This window comes from Paramisgurnus dabryanus, chromosome 7 (genome assembly GCF_030506205.2).
Source record: "Paramisgurnus dabryanus chromosome 7, PD_genome_1.1, whole genome shotgun sequence".
NCBI classification, from domain to species: domain Eukaryota; kingdom Metazoa; phylum Chordata; class Actinopteri; order Cypriniformes; family Cobitidae; genus Paramisgurnus; species Paramisgurnus dabryanus.
This window is the reverse complement of record NC_133343.1, coordinates 12,737,887-12,762,935: the sequence shown is the minus strand read 5'-3', so window position 1 is coordinate 12,762,935 and position 25,049 is coordinate 12,737,887. Positions and strand designations below refer to the sequence as shown.

Here is a 25,049-nt window from a genome sequence, read left to right as displayed (position 1 = left end):
AAGGCCTATTAAAACCTTGCACTAAACTAACAAATAAAATTTCTGTATACATTCATAAACTATTATAAAAAATGACCATCAGTAAATGTTTGTGTTTTGATTTATTTTGGATTGTTTACAGTCATATCATTGACTTTATTATGTTCCATCTTTGTTATTCCACAGTTTTAATGAATTTGCTGTTATATGTGGAAAAATATGAATAAGTGAAAGTGATCCTAAAACTTCTGAATGGGTAGTCAATGTTACATAAGCTAGTAAACAGAAAAAATATAATACTGCTAGGTGTAATTGCATAGCAAGCTACATAATAATATATTATACTTCATTAATATATAGCAGTATACTTTTATCCTCTGTATGTTTCTCCTCATCTTTCCTCTTTTAACCTGGGCACTTTGATGGGAATTTTTCTTATCTGTAGTTTATGTGTTGCATTACATCTACTGCTCTGCCTCATATTATGCGGTGTCTCCATTAAAAGCTGTGACTTGTTGATGTGAGTCCCACCGCAGCTCTCTGAGTAACAGCTGATATTCACCCGGAAGTAACAAATCTTCTCTGGACAAACACTACAAAGTCCCGACCAGATTAACTGATCGCATGATGACAATGATATGATTGACGCAAGGTTCAGATGAGGAATTGAAGTCCGATCACGCATTCCCTTATCCTTGCAATCACGGAGCGCGCGGCTCATGGCTGCGTAACAACGGGTGATGCGACCCACGCCACGGAACGCAACTTCCGCTCCCAAGCACTTTAGAAAGTAAGAAACGCCTTGACTCGTTTTAACGCGCGTTGTTAGACGCGACATGTGAACGAAACCTTAAACGTTTAAAGTAAAAATGAAATGAATATGAAACAAAGTGAATAAAAATCTTTCTGCGGGCCAGATTATGTTATATTGTTGGAAGGTGCCGCGGGCCGCAGAGAGGGGGAGGGCGGGCCACAAATGGCCCGCGGGCCGGGAGTTTGAGACCACTGTGCTAAAGTGATAGAAATTTGCTAAATCTAGCGACTAAGTGACCCAGTTGTTAATATGTTTGAGCACTCTCACGCTGATAGCATAGTTATTATGGAGGGAAGAGATAGTGATTATTTAATTGCAAACAAATTTGCAAAGCTTCCTTTCCACTATTAACTAAAATTAAGAAAGACCTATGCCAAAGCAGGACATAAAACAATCATCATAAGATGGTTGACTGCACAGGTGAGTGAAAGTTTTATAATATTGGGCAAATTCCAGTTGGAAGTGATCATCCCTAAGCCTTGTTGCTTTCAAAAATCAGAGCTCCGTGTAAATTGTGGTGGCAGCTGCGGAATCGTGTCTCATTGTTTGGCCGATGTAAATGCACTTGGCAAATAGACTATTGAAAACAATGTAATGGATGGACTATTTATGCTGCGTCCGCTTCCTGAAATGCTCTTTAAAGGGCTCAATTGGAATTCACCCATTGTCTTATGTATGTATCTTGGCGTTCTTGTACATAAACGTGTAGGCTTTTATTAAGCAGTTAATAAAATAAACAAATAAAATAGTCAGGGTGGGGCTAAAATTTGTGCCTTCTGTATTTTAATAACCATGAGCCATAGGCTAACTGACAACAATGTCCAAGTGTGATTCTGTTTTTATTTATAGGCATTACATATGACAATGATAAAACACAGTATTACAATATACATGTACCCTATTTATTATTTTACTGTGAGCAAAGTTATTCTAAGGAACATTTGTAAAAAGTAAACAGTTTCATTACACTGTAAAAAAACAACATCTGAACAACTGTAAACTAAATGTATTCAATGTACTTTTCCTTTATAAGAAACATCTGATTGTTAGAGGTATAATACTCCCAAATCAAATAAAAATAATTTTTTAAAGAAAGATCCCAACATCATATAGCAGTTGCTAGGAAAACCAAACAGTGACAATGGTGTCTGATTTTACCCTTATAAATGTGGAAAAACAGATTTTTAAATGATAGTTGATTTGTAAAAGATATCCATGGGTAACACTTTACAGTAAGGTTCCATTTGTTAACATTTGTTAACATTACTGGCTAACATTAACTTGTGATAAGCAACATTTTATACAGCATTTATTAATCTTTGCTAATGTGGATTAATACAAACAGTTGTTCATTGTTTGTTCATGGTTATTGTTAACAGATAACAAATTAAGTTTTTATTTTTAAAACGCATAAGTAAATGTTAAAATTAATAAATGCTGCGGGAAATCATTCATTATTAGTTCATGTTAACTAATGTAGGTAACTAATGTTGATAAAGGGAACCATTTTGTAGTGTTACCAAAACACGTTATATACAAGTATTATTTAAAGCAAAACCAAAGTACTTTTAGCATGTATGTACCACTACTACTCAGCAGTCTTTAAATTTCTAATTTTAATCTATGTTAGCATCAGATTTTAATATGGACAGTTGATATACAATATGTACAGAACAAAAAAAAAAAAACACAGATGCTTGACAACAAAAACACACTGCACAGTTTGTATCTTTTTACATGTATTACTTTACTATTGTATGTCTCACATCATAATCCTGTTTTATCTTTACTACATTATTTCCAGCAAACAACAATATTAAGGTCATTCTCTAAGCGTTCATCCAACTCCTTGTAACTCATTCCTGTAAACACAAGGAATGATGTTATTTTAAATTATTTAAATAATGAAATATTCATATTAATAATTGTGACCCTGCCTGTGAAATCCCGGCTGAAGGCGTCTAATCTAATTTTGAGATTGAGAGCGTCAAAGTAGTCATAAAAAACATAAAAATGACAAAACTATGTAATTTGTGATTATTTCTGTAAATGACATATTAAAAACTAAGCTTCAATATACAATATTAAAAAAAAAATTAAGGTCCGTTAACTTAGGTGTTTTCAGCAAATAAAAATAGTCTCTGGTATTCCCAGAATGTGTCTGTAAAGTTTAAGCTCAAAATACACCACAGATCTTTCATTATACGATGTTGAACATGGCCATTTGTGGCTGCAATGAAGAAAGTGCTGTTTTTATGTGTGTTTGTTTAAATCAGTGGTGGCGTTTCATGAAAACCCAGGGTATGGCAAAATTTCCTCTTTGCGTACAACAACATTCTCAAATAATAAATCTATAAAACCACATTATACGTGTACAAAATCAAACTAAAGATTTAATAGACATACACTTAAAGACAACAAGCAATATGAAAGCAATATGAATCCTGTTTTACATGCTTTTTAAAGGCTGTAATTTAAACAAAGTGCAATTCCAGCAACAGATAAACTAAAACAAGATATGAACACAAAACATTATACTGTGATTATACCCCTTACTGCAGCCAAATCTTGACATGACAACCGTCAATAAACAGACTTTTAAATGATATGATAGTAAGAGTTAACCAAATAAGACTAAAATATTAATAGTAAATATTAAGACTAAAATAAAATTCTCAGTAAGATGGTGTAAATAGAAAAACTGGTCTTACCTTTTGTCCTCGTGCAGTTTTTATTGCACAAGTAGCCATATTTTAAAAACTTGCAAATAATTAATACAATTCACTGTGACTGTGCTACAATTGCCAGTGGAATTGTAAGAACATGTTTATTGATCAACAGAGAAAAAATCATATTACTTCTGGAATAATGTCTTCAGTATGCATCAAGTTTGAGTGTGGGGGAGAACCGTGAGTCTGTTTTAATGTTAAAACAAACAAGGATTTAAAATTGCGAAAACACAGGTAAAAAACTCCATTACCCACAATCTTTAAGTGAGATCACGATTATAACAGCAGCGATCATCATGAGACCTTTTGCAGGGGGAACCCCACTATCATAAGTTGTGTTCGACTTTAGGCTGCGTTGCAAGAACGGCAGGCGAATGAACTCAAAGTACCGCAAGGGCGATTCGAGAAAGAGTTTGCTTTAAAATTTATCTCGCGGCCATTTGATGTCATCCGCCTGTCGGTTCCTGAAGTCTGTCGAACACATGTGTAAATTATCACTATTAGTAATGTACCAATGTTCAGATATGTTCTACTAAAAATATTTAAAATGAACTTTAATACGCATTATAGATAGACTTATATAATAACAGGATGTTTCTACACACACTATGCTTTATATTCTGCACAAATATACCTGAACTTGGCTTGCTAAAACACTGACTTTTTAACAACCAGGTCATCTCAGAAATTCCAGGAACAGCTTTTCTGTTTTATAGCTCAACTTCTGACAAGATAATATCCTTATTTTAAATATATTAGGTTTTTGCAAAGCATATAAATTAACCTATTTTACAAAAGACTTTTAAAATTATCCTTTACATGTGTCAGTGTCATATATTACTGAAAACAGGAGAATCTCAACGTTCACATGGTATATGACAAATAGACAAATTATGGTTCATTGTGATGCAGCGTTAAATACACTGTAGGATTTAGCAAATTGGGGGCCCAAGGCGAAGGTATGTATGGGGCCCCCCATCCGATCTTTAAAAGAAAACGAAAAAATAGAACAAAAAAAGTTTTAATCCAAAATGAAGATGGAAAGCAGAGAACACACAAAGTGTAGCACTTCACAAACTAATAGTCACGGTGGAACCCAATAGAGATTAAGTAAATGAGGCAAAAACAGCCACGGACAGTTAATGAGGGAGAAAAAATGTGATGCTGTACAAAAAGTAACATAGCATCAAAGCCAATGTTGTTACTAATCTTTCACATGCCCAAGACTGTGATTAAAGGTCAAATAAGGTCAAATGTGTGTGTGTGTGTGTGTGTGTGTGTGTGTGTGTGTGTGTGTGTGTGTGTGTGTGTGTGTGTGTGTGTGTGTACCTGGTAATTATCACATTGTGGGGACCAATTGTACTGTACAAACTGAATATGCAGTTTGTACAGTATAAAAACCATTATGTTTATGAAATGTCCCCACAAAACATGGAAACCGGAATGTGTGTGTGTGTTCCCCAAATCAGTTTTGAGTGAGTTTTTGAAAAAAATCATTGGTAATTAAACAGTAAAAATCCTGGATTTTCATGTACACACATGAAAACAGTTTTTTTTTGCTTCCACCCAAATAGGGGCATTTTGGACATATATAGAATGATTTTATGTGTTGGCACAGATTGCCCCATGGTTAGTGCATGCATGTCTAGAAAAAAGTCTAGCTAGGTTTTCACAGGCAGGGGCCACAATTAGTATCATCTATAATACTTTCCAGTTTTGCAGCAGATTTCATCATAACTATGCCAGCCAGTATAAAGTCTAGGAGGACGGCTCCTTTCATCTCTAACAACTTTGACTGGATACTTCTGCAGCCGACGAATCAGATTTTTCATCAAGCCAAACTGAATCAACTTCCTAAAGTAACAGATAACATAAAACAGACAAACAAAAAAAATGTTTTTAATTGTTTCCAGTGGAAGCTCAGTGTTTTTTAAATACTCCAGCAGCTAGCGTTTTTTTCCGCGCTAAAAGCTCTGAGCGCCGAGAGTTGAAAGAGATTCAACTTTGGGTGAAAAGCTCCTCTTGTCAATGTCAGTTCTCACACGCTCGTCCAATCACAGTGAAGGAGGGGCAGGACAAGTATCACAACAACCAACCGGCTCACATCTCAAGTATCACTGCTACTAAAGCGCTCGGCTGAAGAAAGCAGGCGCTCAGCTGAAAAAACAGCTGACTTTTAGGTTCCTCCAGGCGTTTTCAGACGCTTTTAAGTTTTGGTGTGCACGCCCCGTTAGAATATCCATTCACTTTGCATATAACACTGTGTCCTAACCAGGTGTGGCTCATCTGTATGGGCAGGTGGGGCAGTGCCCCAAAAATAGTTCTAGCTCTGCAGCGCCCCACATTTTCCCCATGTAAATTTGTGGTAAAAAATGGAAAAGCAGCGAGCCCTAATTGAGCATCATCTAGGTTTTACATTAGGTGAATATAGTTCCTCACAATGCTATATCATTATGCGTCAGTAAAGTGCATATCAGTCTGCATAACAGCGTTAGGCTTTAGGTTGTGAGCACTGCGAGTGGTAGAAATCAACCCAATTGTAATAGTTATTACAGAACTTTTTACGTTTGAAAGATTGTTAATTAATGAGAAAATGGATATCAAACAACTTTGCACTGTTAAGCCAGATATAAAAATTGTGCAACAGCCAAACACCCAATCGTTCAATAGGGCATTTAATGGGTTGTGTGATGACAGGTTTGGCTGTCTAGTTGTGCTAACTAAATAAAGTTTTTTATTTCCTAAGCTTACTTTATCATTCTTTAGAAGGGGATAAGTGGATGTGTGCACTTACCTGAAAAGTGCGACACCCTCTGGCTGAATTAAGAACACTAGACCACAGACAACCTCCACAATTATTACAAATGACTAGAGGTCACCAGGTAATACTAATCCCATTCGAATATGGCAACACAAAAGCGATCCTTTTCACTAAAATGTTTTTATAGTAAAGAAGCATATCCTTAATATGACTTACTAATAGTGGCAATAAGTTATAGAATAACAAACAATTTAAATGGCCTTGCCTTTCATCCACCCTTTGTAGCTGGTGAGAATAGCGGGAACATAGATCACGTACAGTTGTACCAGGGGTTAAACCGCAATACAACAGAAACACGTCCCTAAGATTTGTCTTCTGGCCTGAGGACATATGAATAAATGTCATTAAAATGTCTGCTGCAAACTAGAAACATGTTAGACCCTTCCTCATATAAATATAATATAATGGTATATGAATGTTAACCCAATATACTGTTAAGCTGTAACAAGAAAAGGATTGTGAATCTCTATTTACTTGCTTACCTGGTTTACTGACGTAACATAAACACTCCTCCTGAAGGTCTTTATCGTCTGTTAAGCTTTGAACTTCAGGTGTTGTGCAGTAAACATTTGAATACTGCAGAACATAAAAAGAAAATAAAAAACAAAGAAATTTAAGAATCCATTAAACAATGCATTATATGTATAATGCAAAATACAAAAGAAAAGAAAGTAAACAGTGTTACCTGAAATATGGATACCAGTGTTACAACTTCATAATATCTGTAAAACAGTAGCAATGTTAAACCCATTACCCATGACTGTTCTACATATGATATACTGTAAGTCATTTCCCAAGCCCAGTGTCACAAATCAGAAATGCAAAAATAAGGTCCACTGGGAACTCCACCTACACATGGGGCCATATCTTGCAACCAGCGCAATTGACTTTGTCAGTGACGCATGTATCATTTGTATTTTGTACCGGCGCACAGCGGGTTTTTCACTCCACAGACGCACGTTGTTAAACTAGGGAATGAACTTGCGCTCCCTGGGCGGTTCAGCACAAAAAAGGAGGCGTGTTGCGGTGCAAACCATACCTGATGCTATTTTGCAGTTTCAAAAAACAATTGCGCCACTGTCAAAAAAAAAATTGTCTAAAGTCAGTGGCGCGTTGCGCGTGGTTCATTATGCTATTTTAAGGGCGCATGCTTGACCATAATGTATAGCGTGCACAACGCGCACACACTTTGCTTATCTAATCTACACAGATGCAACAGTTATTTTTGCAAATCCTAAATTGTTACAATAAAAATATTAACACATGAGATAAGGGGAATCATAGAGGTGAGCATTGTGGTGATAGTTTTTATTTATTGTGTGGCTGCGTTAAAAAATTCTCATGCAAATAACGATTAAAATATTTTCATAAGTTTGTTGTGTGGCTGTATTACGTTTACTTTATGTAAATAATAATTAAAATGTTTTCATACGAAACCTTAATGTATATGAACTTGATTTGTAAGTGTTCTTTGGGGTTGGACCTTGCTTGCGTTTCTTGGGTCCGATTTCAAAGCCCCCAAACCCTTTCAGCGGTGAGGGTGGACGCAGATCTGTGTAGAGGCAGATCCACCTCCCGTTACATGGCGTGCCCGTTTTATGCTGGCAAGCCTGGGATTCCCCTGTCTCCTGACATCATTGTAGCGCTTGGCGCAACGTCCTGGGTATGCCTTGAGGAGACAATTGTGACTATTTCCTCTCACGCCTGTTTAACCTACGCTGATTTGGGCGGGTTTCTCCTATCCCCATACAAAACAATTTCTCTGTCATTGACTGCTCTTACAAGAACGTCGGTCTCCTCGGCTGTGAACCGCTCCTGGCGTGCGCCTGGTAAATCCATCATAATAATGGCAACCCGCCATGGAACTTGCGCCCTTGCATTTAAAGGGAATGTTGGATAGCGTTCTGATTGGTTTATTTGACGTTACGCCCAAACCATACCTATGAATAATGAACCTACTTTCAGACCAACCCCTTATTGATTTGCGCCTGGCGCAAGAGTTATTTCTCCCGTCGGGGAAAATAGCAACAGCACCCCAAGATCCGCCCACAAAGTCACTTGCGCATTGCGCTTCGCACTTGCGTTTCAGATCGTTAAAATAGGGCCCATGAACTTTTACTTTCTTAGTTTCTGCCTTTTAAACTGGAACAGTAGAACACATTTTATATTTTATAACAAAAAAGACCATTTAACTTTTATTTTTCATTAAAACCAAATTACTTTTAATGCATTATCATTATACAATACAAACTCTTGTCAAACTGTCATAATGTACAATGGTGTAAAAAAGTTTTGGCCCCTTCCTGATTTTTTTGCATGTTTGTCAAACTTTTAGATCATGAAATAAATTCAAAAGTCCCGTTTTTCCTGTGTTTTTGAAGCTATGACTGTGTTTATGGTGTGCAATATGACATGTGTTCATGTTCTTGTGTAAAAAAACATTATTTTACACATAATTTACATATCTCTACAGCGCTGTTTTCACTGTTCTAAAAACGGGTTGATGTCTTCCTTGTTCTATGAAGTCCCTCCTTTAGAAATACGTAACGAGTTCTGATTGTGTAGCTTGTTTAGTGTGTTGTGATTTAGTGTGTGCAGCTTAGCTAGAGCCGTTTGAGTTATACTGGTGACTGACATAATCCTGTGGGCGGATGTTAGTCAGAAACTCTTATTTTGATGTCATTCAACTGAGAAGTAGAAGGCTGTAGTCTAAACCGGCTGTTCGCTGTAGTCTTTGAAAGGGAAATTCTATTAATCCTAATAAGTCCATTGGGGTCAATCTTACCCCCAAGCCACTTTAGTTTAAAAACATGGTTCTCTTTATCTCAGTGGAATAAGATTTTGTGACTTTTCCAGATTATCTGTCAAGATTCATATAAAAAAAACTGGGCTCGATTCGGTTGTTCTAAAGATGTGTAAACAAATTTATTGTCAAAAAAAAAAATCAATGCATCCAGAATAAATCTGAACATTTTAACACAGAAAGGTAGGCCTGGTACTAGAGCACAAATGCAATATAGAAAAGACATGCGTGCGCACAAACACACACACACGCACACACAAACACACACACACTTACATTCAGTCAAATTTCTGTGCCATTTTGTAAAAACAGACATTTCAAAATGCATCAAAAACTACAAAAAATTCTACTATTGTAAATAATATGTATTTTTAATGTCCTGCTTTCTAATGTTTATATATACATAAATTCACAAAATGTATCACTAAAGTGGTGATCTAAGCAGTTGGCCACATCCAGTGAAAGGAATGGGTCTCTCTATTGGCATCGAAATGATTTATTTCCTAAACTGTAATTCTTTTATGTTTTTTCTAAACACCAAATGGCCAAATTCAACACATAACATCTAGATCAATATCTAAAAACAATTTAAATCAAATGTAGATAATCATTTATGTGAATTTTTCATAAAAATATGATATTTTACAGGCAAGCTAATGGTGTAGTTGAGGAATTGAGTGCTAAACAAGTACAAAAGTACTTCATATCTCCCAAAACACAGCATTAATGTATAGATGGGAAGTACACAAAAAAAATATATTATTTGTATCATTGAAATGTAACGTATACAGGAAAATAGGGGCTTATGAGGGTTAAAGGGGCAGTGAATCGAAAAATGAATTTTAACTTGATATTCTGTTATATAAGAGGTCATCATACTTAACACAACATCCTGCAAGCTTGAGAACTGAAAACGTCCTCTTTACAGAAATATAACAGTTTTTGGCACCAAGCCATGAAAAAAGTCGATTCAGGAATGTGCTGAAATATGACATCAGATTAGAATTTTATACACCTCCTCCATACAACAACCACTTTTGTAGCCCCGCCCACAGCTTCGCATGACACACGTGCTGGCCAGGGGCAAAGCAAACCATGCAGTGTCTCAACAATTAGTAAACATGTCTTTAAAGATTGCCAAATGTAACCAAAATTACTTTTAAATAAATTTTTCCTGAGAGACTTTTACTTTGACGTGGTGATCTGTTATGAGTACCCATGGTTCCCTGAGTGTTTGGAAGAACTGTCTGGGAAGAACACAGACGCTGTATAACCTTAACTCAGAGACTCGGAACATAACATTAGGAATGCGTGGTTAAAGTTTGTTTTTAAAGAAGTTCCAGCTCGCGTGGGTACTTTGTTTACCGCAGATTCATTTGTAAAGAAGCCACAAGTCGATGCTGGATTTGCAGAGAGACTGTGATTAAACGCACCACTAATATTGGATCTGACAAGCAAATGACACAGCAGTATACACAGTAAGTAATGCATTTTACTTTATTTAAGCTACTGCGTTTCACTATTGCTTTGTAAGAGATTGCTTGATATGTCCTGTTGTAACATCAGTGTCTAAACAGGTATGTTTGACTGTTTTAATTTACTAAAAACATTAAACAATTAATAAAGGTGCAACACTTAACAATACAACTGTAATATAACGATAGAAATATACAAAGTTAGTGATAAGGAAGGACTTAATAGCTGCAATTTAGATTTTGATGCGCGCTTACTGTGTTGTATACGGTATTTTAGGCAAGTTGCATTTGAAAGGTCCAACACTAAACAAAGCTTTTTTATCATATAACTGTGGTATGTAACGTTATGTGTATGTAAGAGCAACCTCAGAAGCACAATAGAAATATACAAAGTTTTTGATAAGGATGTCTTTTAGATTCTGATGCGCGCTTACTGTGTTGTATACGGTAATTTAGTCACGTCCAGTTTAAAGTTTTGTTTCTACTTTACTATACATATTGTCATATGTGTATCATCTTTAGCACCCAGAATCTTTTGTGGCTCAAATATGTGTTTGGCTGCTATTTTTACACAATATTTTTAAAACATGTCCCCACATGTAATGACAGGGAATGAAGCTATCAAATCATAGCAGTGGGGGTTTACATCCAGGACTTCAATGCGGCCCACCCAGGGCCTGAAGCTAACGTTTTTGACCACCTGCCACAGTGACTTTTTACCAGCCAGTTTTTTTGCCTGAATAGTGAATGATAACACTCTCTTTATTGTATGAATTAAATATAATTACTTTTTAGAGCTACAAAAGTGATTTTCTCTTTGTCTTAGGTTGTTTGATTTACATTAATGACACAGACTTAAGTACGTTAATTGAGGTTACTGTCTCTTTAAGACCAAGCACACAGTTTTTGACTCTAATCTATACATGTAATTAAGACTTTAACGAATGTTTTTATTAAAAAAAGAATACTGTTAAGATCATTTTGTTTATATGTGCCCTGTCAAGAGCAAAAAATTTTTATGTTCGCTTGTTTTTTGAAACGCGTCTCTCAGTATGTGCACTATTAAGGGCCCTTAAACCTGCGCGCACACACACAAACAGACGGAGGGGGAATTCCAAACTGCGCACATAAACATACGTATTTTTTCATTACTCTGTTTCACAAAATGTATGTTCCCAACTCCAAGGGTATGGTCTTAGCTCAGGTTAAGAGGCCTGCACCTCAATTCATCATAGCCTACAGTACTCAATGACACGTCGTTCCCGGCGGACAACTGAGCTCACAGCTCAGCTTCCAGCTGTGGGACCACTCTTCCTTTCCCTCCCTTGGGACTCGTTCTCGGGCACTCGTCACTTTGGCAAACTGGACAAATAAATCTCCACAGATTGGCTGACACAGGAATCCAAAGATCAGGAGCAGCTGATCGAGGAGAAACACCAGAGGATAAAGAATGTGGTGGGAAAGCTTCACAAGACCATGTCACAACTCCACACAGACACCGAGCACAGAGAGCAGCAGGAAAAGACAGCCAAAGATGAGCTGTTGGGAAAGCTCCGGCAGAGGGGGGTGAGAGCCCATTGTTAAGAACTTTGCCAGCCAGCATACACAACCCTTTCACAAGAACACGGGGGCGGGGGGACAACACTTTTCCCAAGGATGTCTGCAGACACACAGTGTGGCACCCAAGGACCTCGATAAGCTGGCTAGAAACAGTCCAACATCTAAACCAAACACTGCAGGAGGCAATGAGAATCCACGCCTACCTGCAGAACATTGACTTTTATATGCACACACTGCCTAATGTAACCATGAGAGACCAGCTGTATCTGCTATGGATTACTTCCAGCCGTGAGGTGAGGAGCTTTCTGGACCGGCAGTCAGAAAGTGTCAAGATGGATTACAAGTAGCTGCAAAAAGCCTTAATAGAAGAGTTTTCAGATCCAGAATCACGACGAGGACTTATTGCTGCAATGGACTTAAAACAAAGCAGAAATTAAACTCCACAGGCCTACTACAACAGACTCGTGCAAGCCTACTTCAGCTCATGAAACGAGCTAAGAATGGAGGAAAGCAACAAGATCCTCTTCCAGCAAAAGCTTAACCCCCATGGGTCCAAAAACGCGGCAACGCGTTTTGACGTGTTTTCTCCTTATCATAGCAGAATCATCTTAAAATATTTTTGTCAAATAAAGAAAATAAACAGGGTGCTCATTCAGGCATTTCTGTCTCCGCCAACTGTCTCTCAAATCACATTACAAAAATTTGTTAAAACTCTGCGAATACTCGCACAAACATGATACACATATCCAAAGAAAGCCTGAAATGTCTACTTTTAAACAAGCTAATTATAATCGAAAAAACAAATATTTCCTGTTTATATAATCTGCTTTGAAGTAAACAGAGTACTGTTTTTCCTGACTGACTTCATTATCTTTAATGCGGTCACGCCCAAAGGCGGTACCCGCTGTTGACATGGTAATGAGGAGCAGCTCAAACATTAACAAACGAAGAAGTAAAGTTTGATCAGATTTAAAGACTTTACCGCATGTTTGGATGATAAACTTTATACACACACGTGAGGAATATCTTCATTTATTAGGGGTGGCACAGTTCATGAACAAAATCCGAACCGTTCGGTTCGCTTGTCTCGGTTCGGACACGTGTGTGACGCACGGTTCAACGGTTCATGGCATGCGCAATGTAGCCTCATGCCCTGTATGTGACCTCAGATAGCGTGTTTCCCTTTCGCGTTAAAGAAGAGGTGACTGGTTTGGAGAATAAGTAACTGCAGGTTATGTTACGTGTAGAAATGGCAAGTGGGAGAGAAAAGGAAGTCTGTTACCTATGATGACAGCGGAAATAAAACAATAGATAGAACTGCAGTCTATGGGTTAAATGTGTTCGAACAGCCCCAGGAGATCGCCTTCTCTCCGACCATTTATCTAATCTGAGGTACTGAACACATTTTACGTCCTTTCGTATTCAGCGCTATTTTTAGCTTTCATTGATAAAACGAAAGTGGCTGATTTCCGCGTAGTTTCGTTCTGCTAGCGTGTGAAAGTTGCGCAATCTTATTTCATAAATTGCCCCTCAAAGTAATCACGACAGAAGTAGTCAAAAGTGGACAAAAGAGGGGAGTCACGTGATGCGCCCAGAGTAGTTAGACGTAACTAAGCGAGCTCTCTAGAAATTGTCTAATAACATTTGAAATAAGCACTGAAACTTCGTTTAAACAGTGGGAATTTATTACCTGGTACTGGTGATCAACGTGGAATAATGGAGCGTCGTCCAAAACCCAAGAAAGACGAGCATAAAACCGCCAAAACTACCGAGAAAAAGACCCCGCAAAATGGCGCCGAGATGAACGTCTCTGAGGGGGAAAGTTCTGCGAGCATGATTGCCGCCGCACTTAAGGAGTTTCGTGAGGTAATCGGGAGTGTTAAGCAGGAACTAATTTCCCAGATGTCGGAGCTTCGCAACTCTATCCAAGGCTCTATTGATGCCCTCACGGTGTCTGTCTCCTCTACGCAGACCCGGGTTGCCGTTGCTGAGCAAAGAATCAGCGATGTGGAAGACACAATTTCTGGAAATGAGCGGTCCCTCAATCTCCTCCAAAAAGATAACGCGGTTCTCAAAAATAAGCTGGAATACATGGAAAACTATAGCAGAAGGAATAACATCCGCTTGGTTGGGCTGAGTGAGGGAGTGGAAGGCCGCGACACGGTTGAATTTTTCAGCACATGGCTACCGAATGTTTTGGGAGAAGAAAACTTCAGAATTCCGCTCGTCATCGAGCGCGCCCACCGACTCCCGGCGGCGCGAATCCCAGGAATGGCTCCGCGGCACATCCTTATCCGACTTCTGAGATTCCAGGATCGTGAAAGCATTTTACGTATTGCAAGGGAAAAAGCTCCAATTTCATTTGATGGAAAGAGAATCAGCTTCTATCCGGATTTCTCTTCGGAGGTGATGAGCCGTAGAAAAGAAATGATTCCAGCTCTCAAAGCATTAAAGGAAAAGAACGTTAAATGTCATCTCATGTATCCCGCTCGTATCCGAATTCTCACGGCGGATGGTGGAGCACGGATCTGTTACACGCCGGACGAAGCATTAAAATTTCTGTCGGATCACGTCTGAGTAACTTTTTGAACGAAGTTAAATTGAGGTATGGACCCGCGGTGCTCCGGGAGAATTAAAAAACGTTAAATGTCATCTCATGTATCCCGCTCGTATCCGAATTCTCACGGCGGATGGTGGAGCACAGATCTGTTACACGCCGGACGAAGCATTCAAATTTCTGTCGGATCACGTCTGAGTAACTTTTTGAACGAAGTTAAATTGAGGTATGGACCCGCGGTGCTCCGGGAGAATTAACCGGAGTTCCGGTGAGTGCCTATATGTTCACATTTAATTCGAAGATTCCACCTGATTATAGACTAAACCAGACACTAATTTGACATGGATGGATAATACAATTTTATTATTATTATTTATAATTTAGTTCAATATGTTTTGGATCACTATACTTTACAAAGTGACTTTTGGTTTTTCAGTGCATTTTAAGTGTAAGAAGAGCTCACTGACTTTATTTGTTTAAGAAAGTTAGAGCGACTTTATCGTTTCTCAACGGAGTGTTTTTTTTTCCTTGGTTGCTGTATAGTTCTGGTTCAGCAGCTATTCTGTGTTTATATAAGTGTTTATATATGTGTTTTTTTCTTTTGTTTGTTAGTTTTCCTGAGAGGTACTTTTTGGCATTTCAAATCTGTGACATTGGTTCGATCTGGATGGAGACAATTAAACACGAGATTATTCAATATGGTGATATCGAGAGCACGGGTTATACATGATAAAACCATTGAAATTTGTGACGTTTAATGTGAAAGGTCTACATAGTCCGGTTAAAAGGAAAAAAGTCTATACGTACCTTAAAAAATTGGGGGCAGAGATAGTTTTCTTACAAGAAACTCATTTAACAGACCCCGAGCATATAAAATTAAAAAGGGAATGGGTCGGTCAAGTTTTTGCATCGTCGTTTAACTCCAAGTCAAGAGGGACGGCAATATTGATAAACAAAAATATCCCTTTTACGGTTACGAAGTCGATCCTCGACCCTTTGGGACGATATGTCATGATACAAGGCCATATGTATTCTGAACAGTGGACGATGCTGAATATATATGCTCCAAATATTGACGATCATTTGTTTATGCAGAATATTTTTCTCCAAATTGCCCAAGCACCTGGTTCACTCTTGGTAGGAGAAGATTTTAATTTTTTTCTAGATAATGTATTAGATAGATCTTCTACTAAACCATTGCCTCTCTCCAAAGCAGCTAAATCTACCATTGCTTTTATGAAAGATCTTAACCTTACTGATGTTTGGAGACAGGAACACCCACAAGATAGAGACTACTCGTTTTTTTCACATCCTCATGGTACACATACTCGTATAGATTACTTTTTGTTGTCCACTCAACTTTTATATCGTGTGTTAAATGTTGAATATCTCCCTCGATTACTGAGTGACCATTCTCCGCTGGTAATGTCATTGAACATTCCAGAAAAAACAGGAGGTACATATAGGTGGAGGCTTAACCCCACCCTTCTTAAACAGCCTGAATTCCATAAATTCATAAGAGAACAGATTGATATTTTTACTTCTACAAATAAACCTTCATGTCCCAATAGCTTTCTACTATGGGACACTTTAAAGGCTTTTCTTAGGGGTCAATGTATTACTTACACTAAAGGGTTAATAAAAACAAAAAATTCCAAACTGAATACTTTAGAATCTGAAATTTTAGCACTTGAAAAATTATACCATAAGTCACAGACAAAGGATGTTTATAAGGAATTACTAAATAAAAAAATGGAATATAATAAATTGAACACCTATCAGGCAGAGAAAGCTATTACCTATTCTAAGCAGCGTTATTATGAGCTTGGTGAGAAAGCACACAAAGTTTTGGCTTGGCAATTGAAACGAGATGAACAGAAACGAACGATAAATGCTATAAATACTGGTAATATGGAAACATACAACCCTGTAGAGATTAACAATGCATTTAAGCAGTATTATACAGAGTTATATACTTCTCAAATGTGTACGGATCATTCACAAATGGATACTTTCCTATCCTCAATCAATCTACCATATCTTTCAGAGGAAGACAGACTTAGTTTGGATGAACCTTTCTCTGCCCCTAAGCTAATTGAAGCAATTAATCTATTACCTAATAATAAATCACCGGGTGAGGATGGCTTCCCAGCTGAATTTTTTAAAGAATTTAAGGATTTGATTGTGCCATATTTAATGGAAGTTCTAGATCAGTCTAGGGTGGACCAATGTTTTCCAGATTCCTTTTCTAATGCAATAATTTCAGTAATATACAAGAAAGGTAAGGATCCAACGAAATGTGCCTCTTATAGGCCAATTTCACTCCTTAATGTGGATTATAAATTAGTTACAAAAATGGTAGCTAAAAGATTAGAAACCCGACTCTCCCAGTTAATTAACCCGGACCAAACTGGTTTTGTAATTGGGAGGTTATCGGCAAACAATCTGAGAAGATTTTTTAATGTAATTTACACTGCCAAAGAAAAACATATACCGGGAGTAGCTGTTTCTCTAGATGCCGAAAAGGCTTTTGATCGGGTAGAGTGGTTCTATTTATTTGAAGTATTGAAAAAGTTTGGATTCGGAGAAGCATTTATACACCTAATTCAATCACTTTATAAATCTCCAAAGGCTAAAATTGTTACAAATGGAAATATCTCTACCTCCTTCTCTCTGTACCGGGGATGTAGACAAGGATGCCCCCTTAGCCCAGCTCTCTTTGCTCTCACTATCGAACCTTTAGCCGAGGCTATTAGATGTAATCCCGATATAAAGGGCTTTGATATTGGTCACGAAACTCACAAAATATCATTGTTTGCCGATGACATTCTTTTGTTCCTAACTAATCCAGTAGAATCCTTATCAAAATTACAGAATGTGTTACAATTATACAGTACTTTTTCCGGATATAAAGTTAATATTGACAAAAGTGAAATTTTGCCATTATTAGGGTTTAATTATACTTCACTGGATACTTTTTCCTTTAAGTGCTCACCTACAGGCATTAAATATCTAGGTATTCAAGTAGATGGTAATCTGAAGAATCTCTATAAACTTAATTTGGCTAATCTTTTAGAAAAAATTGGTAAAGATTTAACGAAGTGGATGGATCTACCACTCACATTATTTGGTAGAATAAATGTAGTTAAAATGAATATTTTGCCCAAAACTTTATACATGTTTCAAACTCTTCCAATATCAATCCCTAATTCTTTTTTCACGTCTCTTAATGGAATGATAAGATCATTTATTTGGCATCGAAAAACTCCTAGGGTTGGCCTTGATAAATTGACTTTGGACTACAACAAAGGAGGACTGAAGCTTCCCAATTTTAAGATGTATTATTGGGCAGCCCAATCCAGGTATTTGGCTCAGATGTTTGCTGGTACCCCTTATCCGTCTTGGCTTAATATGGAGACATCTGATATAAAAGAAGAGTGCCCTGCTAATATATTATATACATGGGATAACAAATTGATTAAAACAAGAACCAGTAACCCAATGATTATTCAATCAGTTCAGATCTGGTATAAACTGCAGTCGTTGTTCGGGCAGGAGACCTTTCTTTCCCCTAAAACACCTTTATGGGGAAATAGATTGCTCCCAATGTGTTATCAAAACAAACATTTTAGAACTTGGGCAGACAAGGGAATTATACGTTTGGAACACTGCTTTGAAGATAGTGTTTTAATGTCATTCGAACAGTTAAGGAATACATACAACTTGAGTAATAAAGATTTCTTTAGTTATTTGCAATTACGAGATTGTTTAAGGGCAAAATCCAAAACATATCCCAATATACCTGAACTGACAGTTATGGAACAACTCTGCTTTTCGGATAAGCCACTGTATAAAATAATTTCAAGAATATATGAAGCTCTGATGTCAAGGCAGCCTTTAGAGGACCGAGATAAATCCAAAAAAAGATGGGAGCAGGATTTGGAGATAACGCTAGATGACGATCTGTGGGGTCAGTTATGCAAAGATGGGGTCACCACAACTTTGAATTCCAGATATAGATTAATCCAGTTTAATTTCTTACACCAGCTGTATTATACTCCATCCAGATTGCATAAATTTAAAAATAGCATTTCACCCCTTTGCTTTAGATGTGGTACAGAAGAAGGAACATTTTTGCATTCTACCTGGTTGTGCCCTAAAGTGAAGGTATTTTGGGTACAAGTATGTGATATTATATCACAGATCCTTGGAAGTGATTTTCCATTGGATCCAGAGATCTGTTTATTAGGTAATTTTGCTAACTCTAATATCCAAAATAATCGAGCTATTAAGCTTACTGAAATCTTGTTGATAATAGCAAAGAAATGTATTGCTCTGAAATGGAAAGCAAATTTTGAAGTCCCAATTGGTTTGTGGTTGTCAGAAATTTGCAACTGTGTACCATTAGAAAAGATTACATATACCTTGAGGGGGAGAAGTGAATTATTTTATAAAACTTGGAATCCATTTTTGAATTATATAAAAACAGTACAATCGGATTTGATTTGTTTAAATTGAATTCCTAATTGTTTCAACTGTATCTCTCTTTTTTGTTTGTTTGTTTTTGTTTTCCTTCTTCATATATAATTATTTATTTATTTTTCTTGGTGTATGTGTAATGTTGTGTTCTGTCTGATGTTTGTTTTAATTGTTTTACTGAAAAAGTAAAATAAAATCTTCAAAAAAAAAAAAGTGGACAAAAGAGACGGATGTAAATATTACAGGTGTAAACGTTATGTTTCTCTCACGTCCACATATTCTCTCTTGATAAATCTAAGAGCTACACTGAAGTTGGCATTTTGATAAATGCAAGTTATCTTTGTGTGCTAAAAATGCACACAAAGTTCATGTAGATGGCAATACACATTCTCTTTTTTGCCAAATAAATGAAAAGCATGTTGAAATCATCAATGTCTTCCCTCTTGCTGTATCAAAATCTCATCTGGCTTTCCTCAGTGATGGTCCCAATAATGTGCTTAAAGTCAAATTCAGTTTGTGCATGATTACATGATATAACTTTTTTTAATACTGTATCCTAAATTATGGATAATTAATACATTAATAAGATAATACATTTCTGGAGTGTTAAAAATTAAAAGAAAAAATAACAACAAGAACCGTACTGAACCGAGAACCGTGACCATAGAACCGTGATACGAACCGAACCGAGGGTTTTGTGAACCGTGCCACCCCTATCATTTATGTCTGGACATTACTTTCAGTAAGGCTGCACTGCAGGATCTTTTAAATGTGTGCTGTAATATGATTCCATTTATTGTTTACATGCAACGCAATTCCATACATTCCGCTTTACACGCGACACTGGTTTTTATGAGCGCAGCGTTGTTTAGGCAAAGACGCGAGTACTCGCGCACATGGTCGCCATAGGCGATGTGTTTTAAAGTTCATACACGCTTACAGAATCGCGTTATAAACAGAAGCTAGACGATTTGTTTCCAAATAATGTCAAAATGTCCTCCTGACCTTCATTTCTATTTTGATTATATTGTAAAACTTCTTAATAAACCACAAACAAACACATACATTTATTTGTCCTCCTCACATTCTTTACTTTAGTTCCCTCTCACATTCCTGCCTCATTATGCAGCTCATTATGCAAGCCTTTTGTTTGCTAGCTGTCAATCAATCCTTCTCACATACAGCCCCTCTAAACAAAAAGTGTCTACAATTTCTAAATCAATATATTGTTTTATGTGAATGAGTAGGTTGAATGATTGTCACATCATTTTAAAGAAAAATCTCTATACTACTAGATTCTAGGGGTGTGACGAGATCTCGTGCGACGAGATCTCACGAGATTAAATGTGTTTCGTGAGATTACATGTGTCTCGCAAGATTTTTTGTGGAGGTGAAATGCTGGCCGTTTCTCAAATAAAAGACTGCATCCTTCGGAGGTCGCATTTTTAAACTGCATTTACTTAATCACTGAGTGCGTTTACGCCGACTATGCTTAATAAACTGATAACACGTGGGGTCATGTAAACGCGTAAAACTGTTTTCTTTAATCGAGGAAAGCTTATAAACGGCGTAAGCAAAAAAAAAAAAAACCCGATCGGCACAGGTAGTTTTTTGCTCATTACTCCGATTTCGCGTGGCATGTAAACACCTTAACCGGCTTTCTTACGGTTTTGACCATGTGCGCATGTCTCCGAGTATGAAAGATAAACGTCACATGCGGAAGTAAGCGCAAAGTAACGCATAAAAGTCTCCGCTCGACAAAAGCAGTTGGCAGAGAAACTGTTCAAATAGAAGCTCATGTTACATTTACAGGTTCTGCACACACAAGAAGAGATACAACAGTACAGCTTAAGACAGATATGCCGTCGACTTTTTGAACGACTATTGTGTACTATAGGTGGTGACGTCACTGCCTGCGAGAAAACTGATAAGTCTTCAAGTCCCATGTAAATGCATTTGTCTGCATAGCCGGCTTATTGATTTGCATGTAAACATATGAAAACAGTTTTCTGTAATAAACAGATTTTTGATAGTTATCCGCTTATTCTGTGCATGTAAACGTACTCAATGTCTTATTAAAACTATTAACAATTATAAAGTTTACTAATTATTTAGTTAATCGCAAATTGTTGTAATATGCTCACGACTTGCGAATGTAATGCTCAGTTAATGATCTGAAATAAACCTTGATGACGTATGCAGCCTGCATATGTGACCTCCGAAGGATGCAGCTTTCTGTTTGACCCTTTTACAGTGCATGCATTATATTTGTCTTTTACTGCGTTTGCTTTTTTGTTTAGGTTTCCAATAATGTCTCGTGTGAAGTCTGGGAGGCGTTGTGTTTGTCTGTTGATCAGTGTCAGAAGTCCCAGCAGATTAAACCCTCACTCAGAGTTTACATGATTTAATGTCTGCATTTTTTTGCTCAAAAAATGACAGTGGCTGTATAATTTCTAGTGTAAAGAAATGGACATATATTAAATATTAATATGGATTTAAACATTGTTTGACTAAAAATAAGCGTTTCTCTCCATCTAAAGTAAAAGTGAAAGTGAAGACCGCGTCCGCGAGACGAGTCCTCTATCGCCCCCTGCAGGCATTTGTTATAATACATACATAATGCTTTTTATTTATAGGCCACAAATGTAATGTGTTTGTTAATGTTGTTTAATGTAACTTGGTTTTAATACTTTATTTGAACCAATTATTATTGCATCTTCATTATTATGTAATTTTAAATGTTACTGCTCACTTGGGTCTATTATTATTACCCCAAAATAACAAATTACTTCATTATCAGTTAGCAAAATAATTGTTAGGGCCAGTCCTTGATTAGTTAAAACATTTAAAAATAATGTGATTTCAGTTTCTTATTCATTTATTTTATCATTGAGGGTTTCTTAAAAAGTGTAAAAATATCGTCTCGTCCTGTACCCAATCACGTGTTTCGTCTCGTCTCGTGGATTAAGTGTCTCGTCACACCCCTACTAGATTCTGTTTAGAAAAGACTTGTTAAGTATGGGATTTGTGGACTTATATCAGTGACTTAAAAATGTTGCTTTTTTAAAAACCACGCATAAACATTTTTCTCTCAAAAATACAAACATGTACATACATGTAGCTCACATAATTTTGTGGCCCAGATTGTGCTGAACGCAGTGTTATGAGACACTTTTGTTTTAAACTAACTGAAAAAAGACCAAATTTAAGAGCATGTCACAACCTCTGCCAGTGTCCCAAAATGGTCGGACCCCAGAGGGTTAACTTTACCATAATCCAACACTTAGGATTTATGGCCTACCCTCGCAAGATGACAAACAGACAGCTGCGGGACTTGCCTATAAAGCCTACGGTAAACAAAAAGCCACCTCTGAAAAACTGTTATCCTTTCTTTCTCTGAAATTACCCCAAACTGCCACTGGAGGGTGCACAACAGCGCCACAGTGAAGGACATTTCAACAGAGCATCAAGAGGATCTAAGGACTTTACAGCCAGCCAGGAATGGTATGGCCACAAGGGGGCTCGTCCCAAGCCCCAGATGGGGCATCCTTAAAGGTAATGGAGACGGCCAAGTTCATCAGACTGCCAGAAGGGCACCGTCCGTGGGAACCTAACCGCCGATCCACTCTGTGAACAAAGCTAAGTCTGAACTGTCACAAAGCAAATTGATACATACACATCTGAGCCAAAAGACATTTTGAAAATAGTGAAGAAGTCACATCCAAAAGAAGGCCTCACAAGGAGGACCGCAAGGATGAACCAAACTACTTATCATTAGCAGCAGCGCTGGAAAACAGCAAGAACTTTTCAGAAAAACCTACTGCATGCAACACTCAAATCTCTGCCACTTACCACATTACTATCAATCCGATCATCTCAGAAACCAGAGACTTTGGCACACAAATTGTATTCTGTCCTCAGTGTGTGTGACTGTACACAAATCGAGAGATAGCTAACAAGCTTCAAGAGAAAGTCAGAGGCTGGGGTAAATTTCAAGGCTTTTACTGTTGTCGTAATTCTCATGAAGGTATATTTGTAAAACTGAAATAATACAGAAAGATAGCACCAATCACTGAGTGCTATTTAAACACATCAAACATTTGCAGACATAAAATAATATACCTTTAAGCTACAAAGTTGTAACATATATATTACATTCGGTTGGTATGATTATAGCTGTGAATGACTTGAAAATATAGTATGTGCAGCTTAAAGGGAAACCAGGCAAGTCTGCGTAATATTTCTCTACGAGCTCCCTCTAGTGTCTGAAAGTAAATGCTTTCAAACACACTGTCGTAAAAACAAACTGTTGTCCCTCCCCCCTCGGAACCAAGTTAATCAGCTTATTTCCAATCCAGTTATGTTTCCCTTCCGTCAAGGGTTTTCGATGCTTCTTCCCTGGCTCTGCCATTTGCAACAATCGCTAGCCGTGTTTAGCTCGCCTGCCTCTGTGTTGCTTGCCGTAAAGTGATCCTGCTTCTCGCGATATCTGAGACTTTGCGAGACTGAAGGACACCGGGTCGGATACAGCGAACTTGCAAGTGGGGTATTCTTTCTACAGACAGTACACTGTAACGAATTGCTGTAAAAATTACAGCATTATTTTACAGCAGCGGGCTGTTTTTCTAATAATACAGAAAATTGCTGTAAACTGCAATGCATTGTGGGGCCGCGTGGCGGTTTAACCCAATATACAGAGTATTGCTGTAAATTTCAAATTTTCAGAATGCATTGTGGGATCTTCAACGGTCGAGATTCGTGAAGCGCCAACAGGAGTGATTCACAGCTGTGGTAAGTGACTTGTGTATTTGTTTGTAATATTTGGAAAGTGCAGTAGTATATGAAAGTATCTATATTCGTGGTTCATTTTGGAAACGCCCATGTTGTCGCATCCGTTCTCCGTTCGCGGGGGCGAATGATACATAAGCGGGTTTTGAAAAGCACAGTTGCGGTAGTATTTCACACATACCCCGACGCTAAATAAAGCAGCTACGGACAAAAACTGGCTTTCTAAGAGTTACATTCCGTGACAAAAATTAGGATTTACAGGAACTCCTTCGTCGGCGGGACGAGAATGAGACGCAGGGTTTCAGCCGCGCGGTCGTTGTAGTATTTCACACATATACCACCTTAACTGGGTTCCTACGTTAAGAATTACATGCTTCAGTGAGAAAGTTGAGGAACAAAGTCTTCCGCGGGACACGAATGAGACGTGCAATGGGCTTCATCTGCATCGCGGTTTTGGTAGAATTTTACACATTCCCCTGCACAATAGCAGCTATGAACCAAAAACTCTGGAATAAAATATTTCAGTGACCTTTAGGATTTACGCGGATTTCGTGTTCATCAGCACACTTGATGTTTTTGGTGTTTGTGGTATGGTTTAAATTTGCACCCATCTGTTAACACATGCGATTAAACGAAAACACGTTCCTAAACAGTTACATAATCACACACAATCCGCTTTAACCCGGTAACGTTAGCTTTAAATTACTTCAGGATAATTACGTTTGATTAATAATGTTTTTTCCTTTTTCATAATCCTTTTATATATACACATGTGTACAGAACAGTGCTTAATTTGTAAATATCTTTACAGTGGGGTGAGTAATTGGACAGGCAGGTGGAGAGGTAAGAGCAAATCCTAATATACATTTAAAATTATATATTCTATTTACATATTTATATATTCTAGAGTTGTTTATTTGTGTTTCAGTCTGGGGATTTCTTTAATCTGACATCCCTAGGGACTTACATTTCAATATAATTAATGTATACACTGTGTAATTTGCTTATTGTTTGTTCGTCTTGTTAACTTATTTGGCTTAAAAT

The 25,049-nt window shown here is 37.4% G+C and overlaps 1 protein-coding gene across 2 annotated transcripts in view; it reads right to left on the bottom strand.

Moving 5' to 3' along the window:
- Positions 1–1,554: 1,554 nt before the first annotated feature.
- Positions 1,555–25,049, bottom strand: part of nprl2 (NPR2 like, GATOR1 complex subunit) — a 194,060-nt gene continuing 170,565 nt past the window's right edge. Inside the window, exons 7-11 of one of the 2 annotated variants that reach the window (XM_065253273.1) lie at positions 7,029–7,065; positions 6,826–6,919; positions 6,549–6,663; positions 5,235–5,376; positions 1,555–2,656 (exon numbers count right to left, since the gene is read on the bottom strand). In XM_065253273.1, coding sequence (XP_065109345.1) covers positions 2,588–2,656; positions 5,235–5,376; positions 6,549–6,663; positions 6,826–6,919; positions 7,029–7,065 — 457 coding nt within the window. In that variant the 3' untranslated portion in view covers positions 1,555–2,587. The remainder of the gene's footprint in view (positions 2,657–5,234; positions 5,377–6,548; positions 6,664–6,825; positions 6,920–7,028; positions 7,066–25,049) is intronic. The other variant, XM_065253274.1, reaches the window with a different exon arrangement.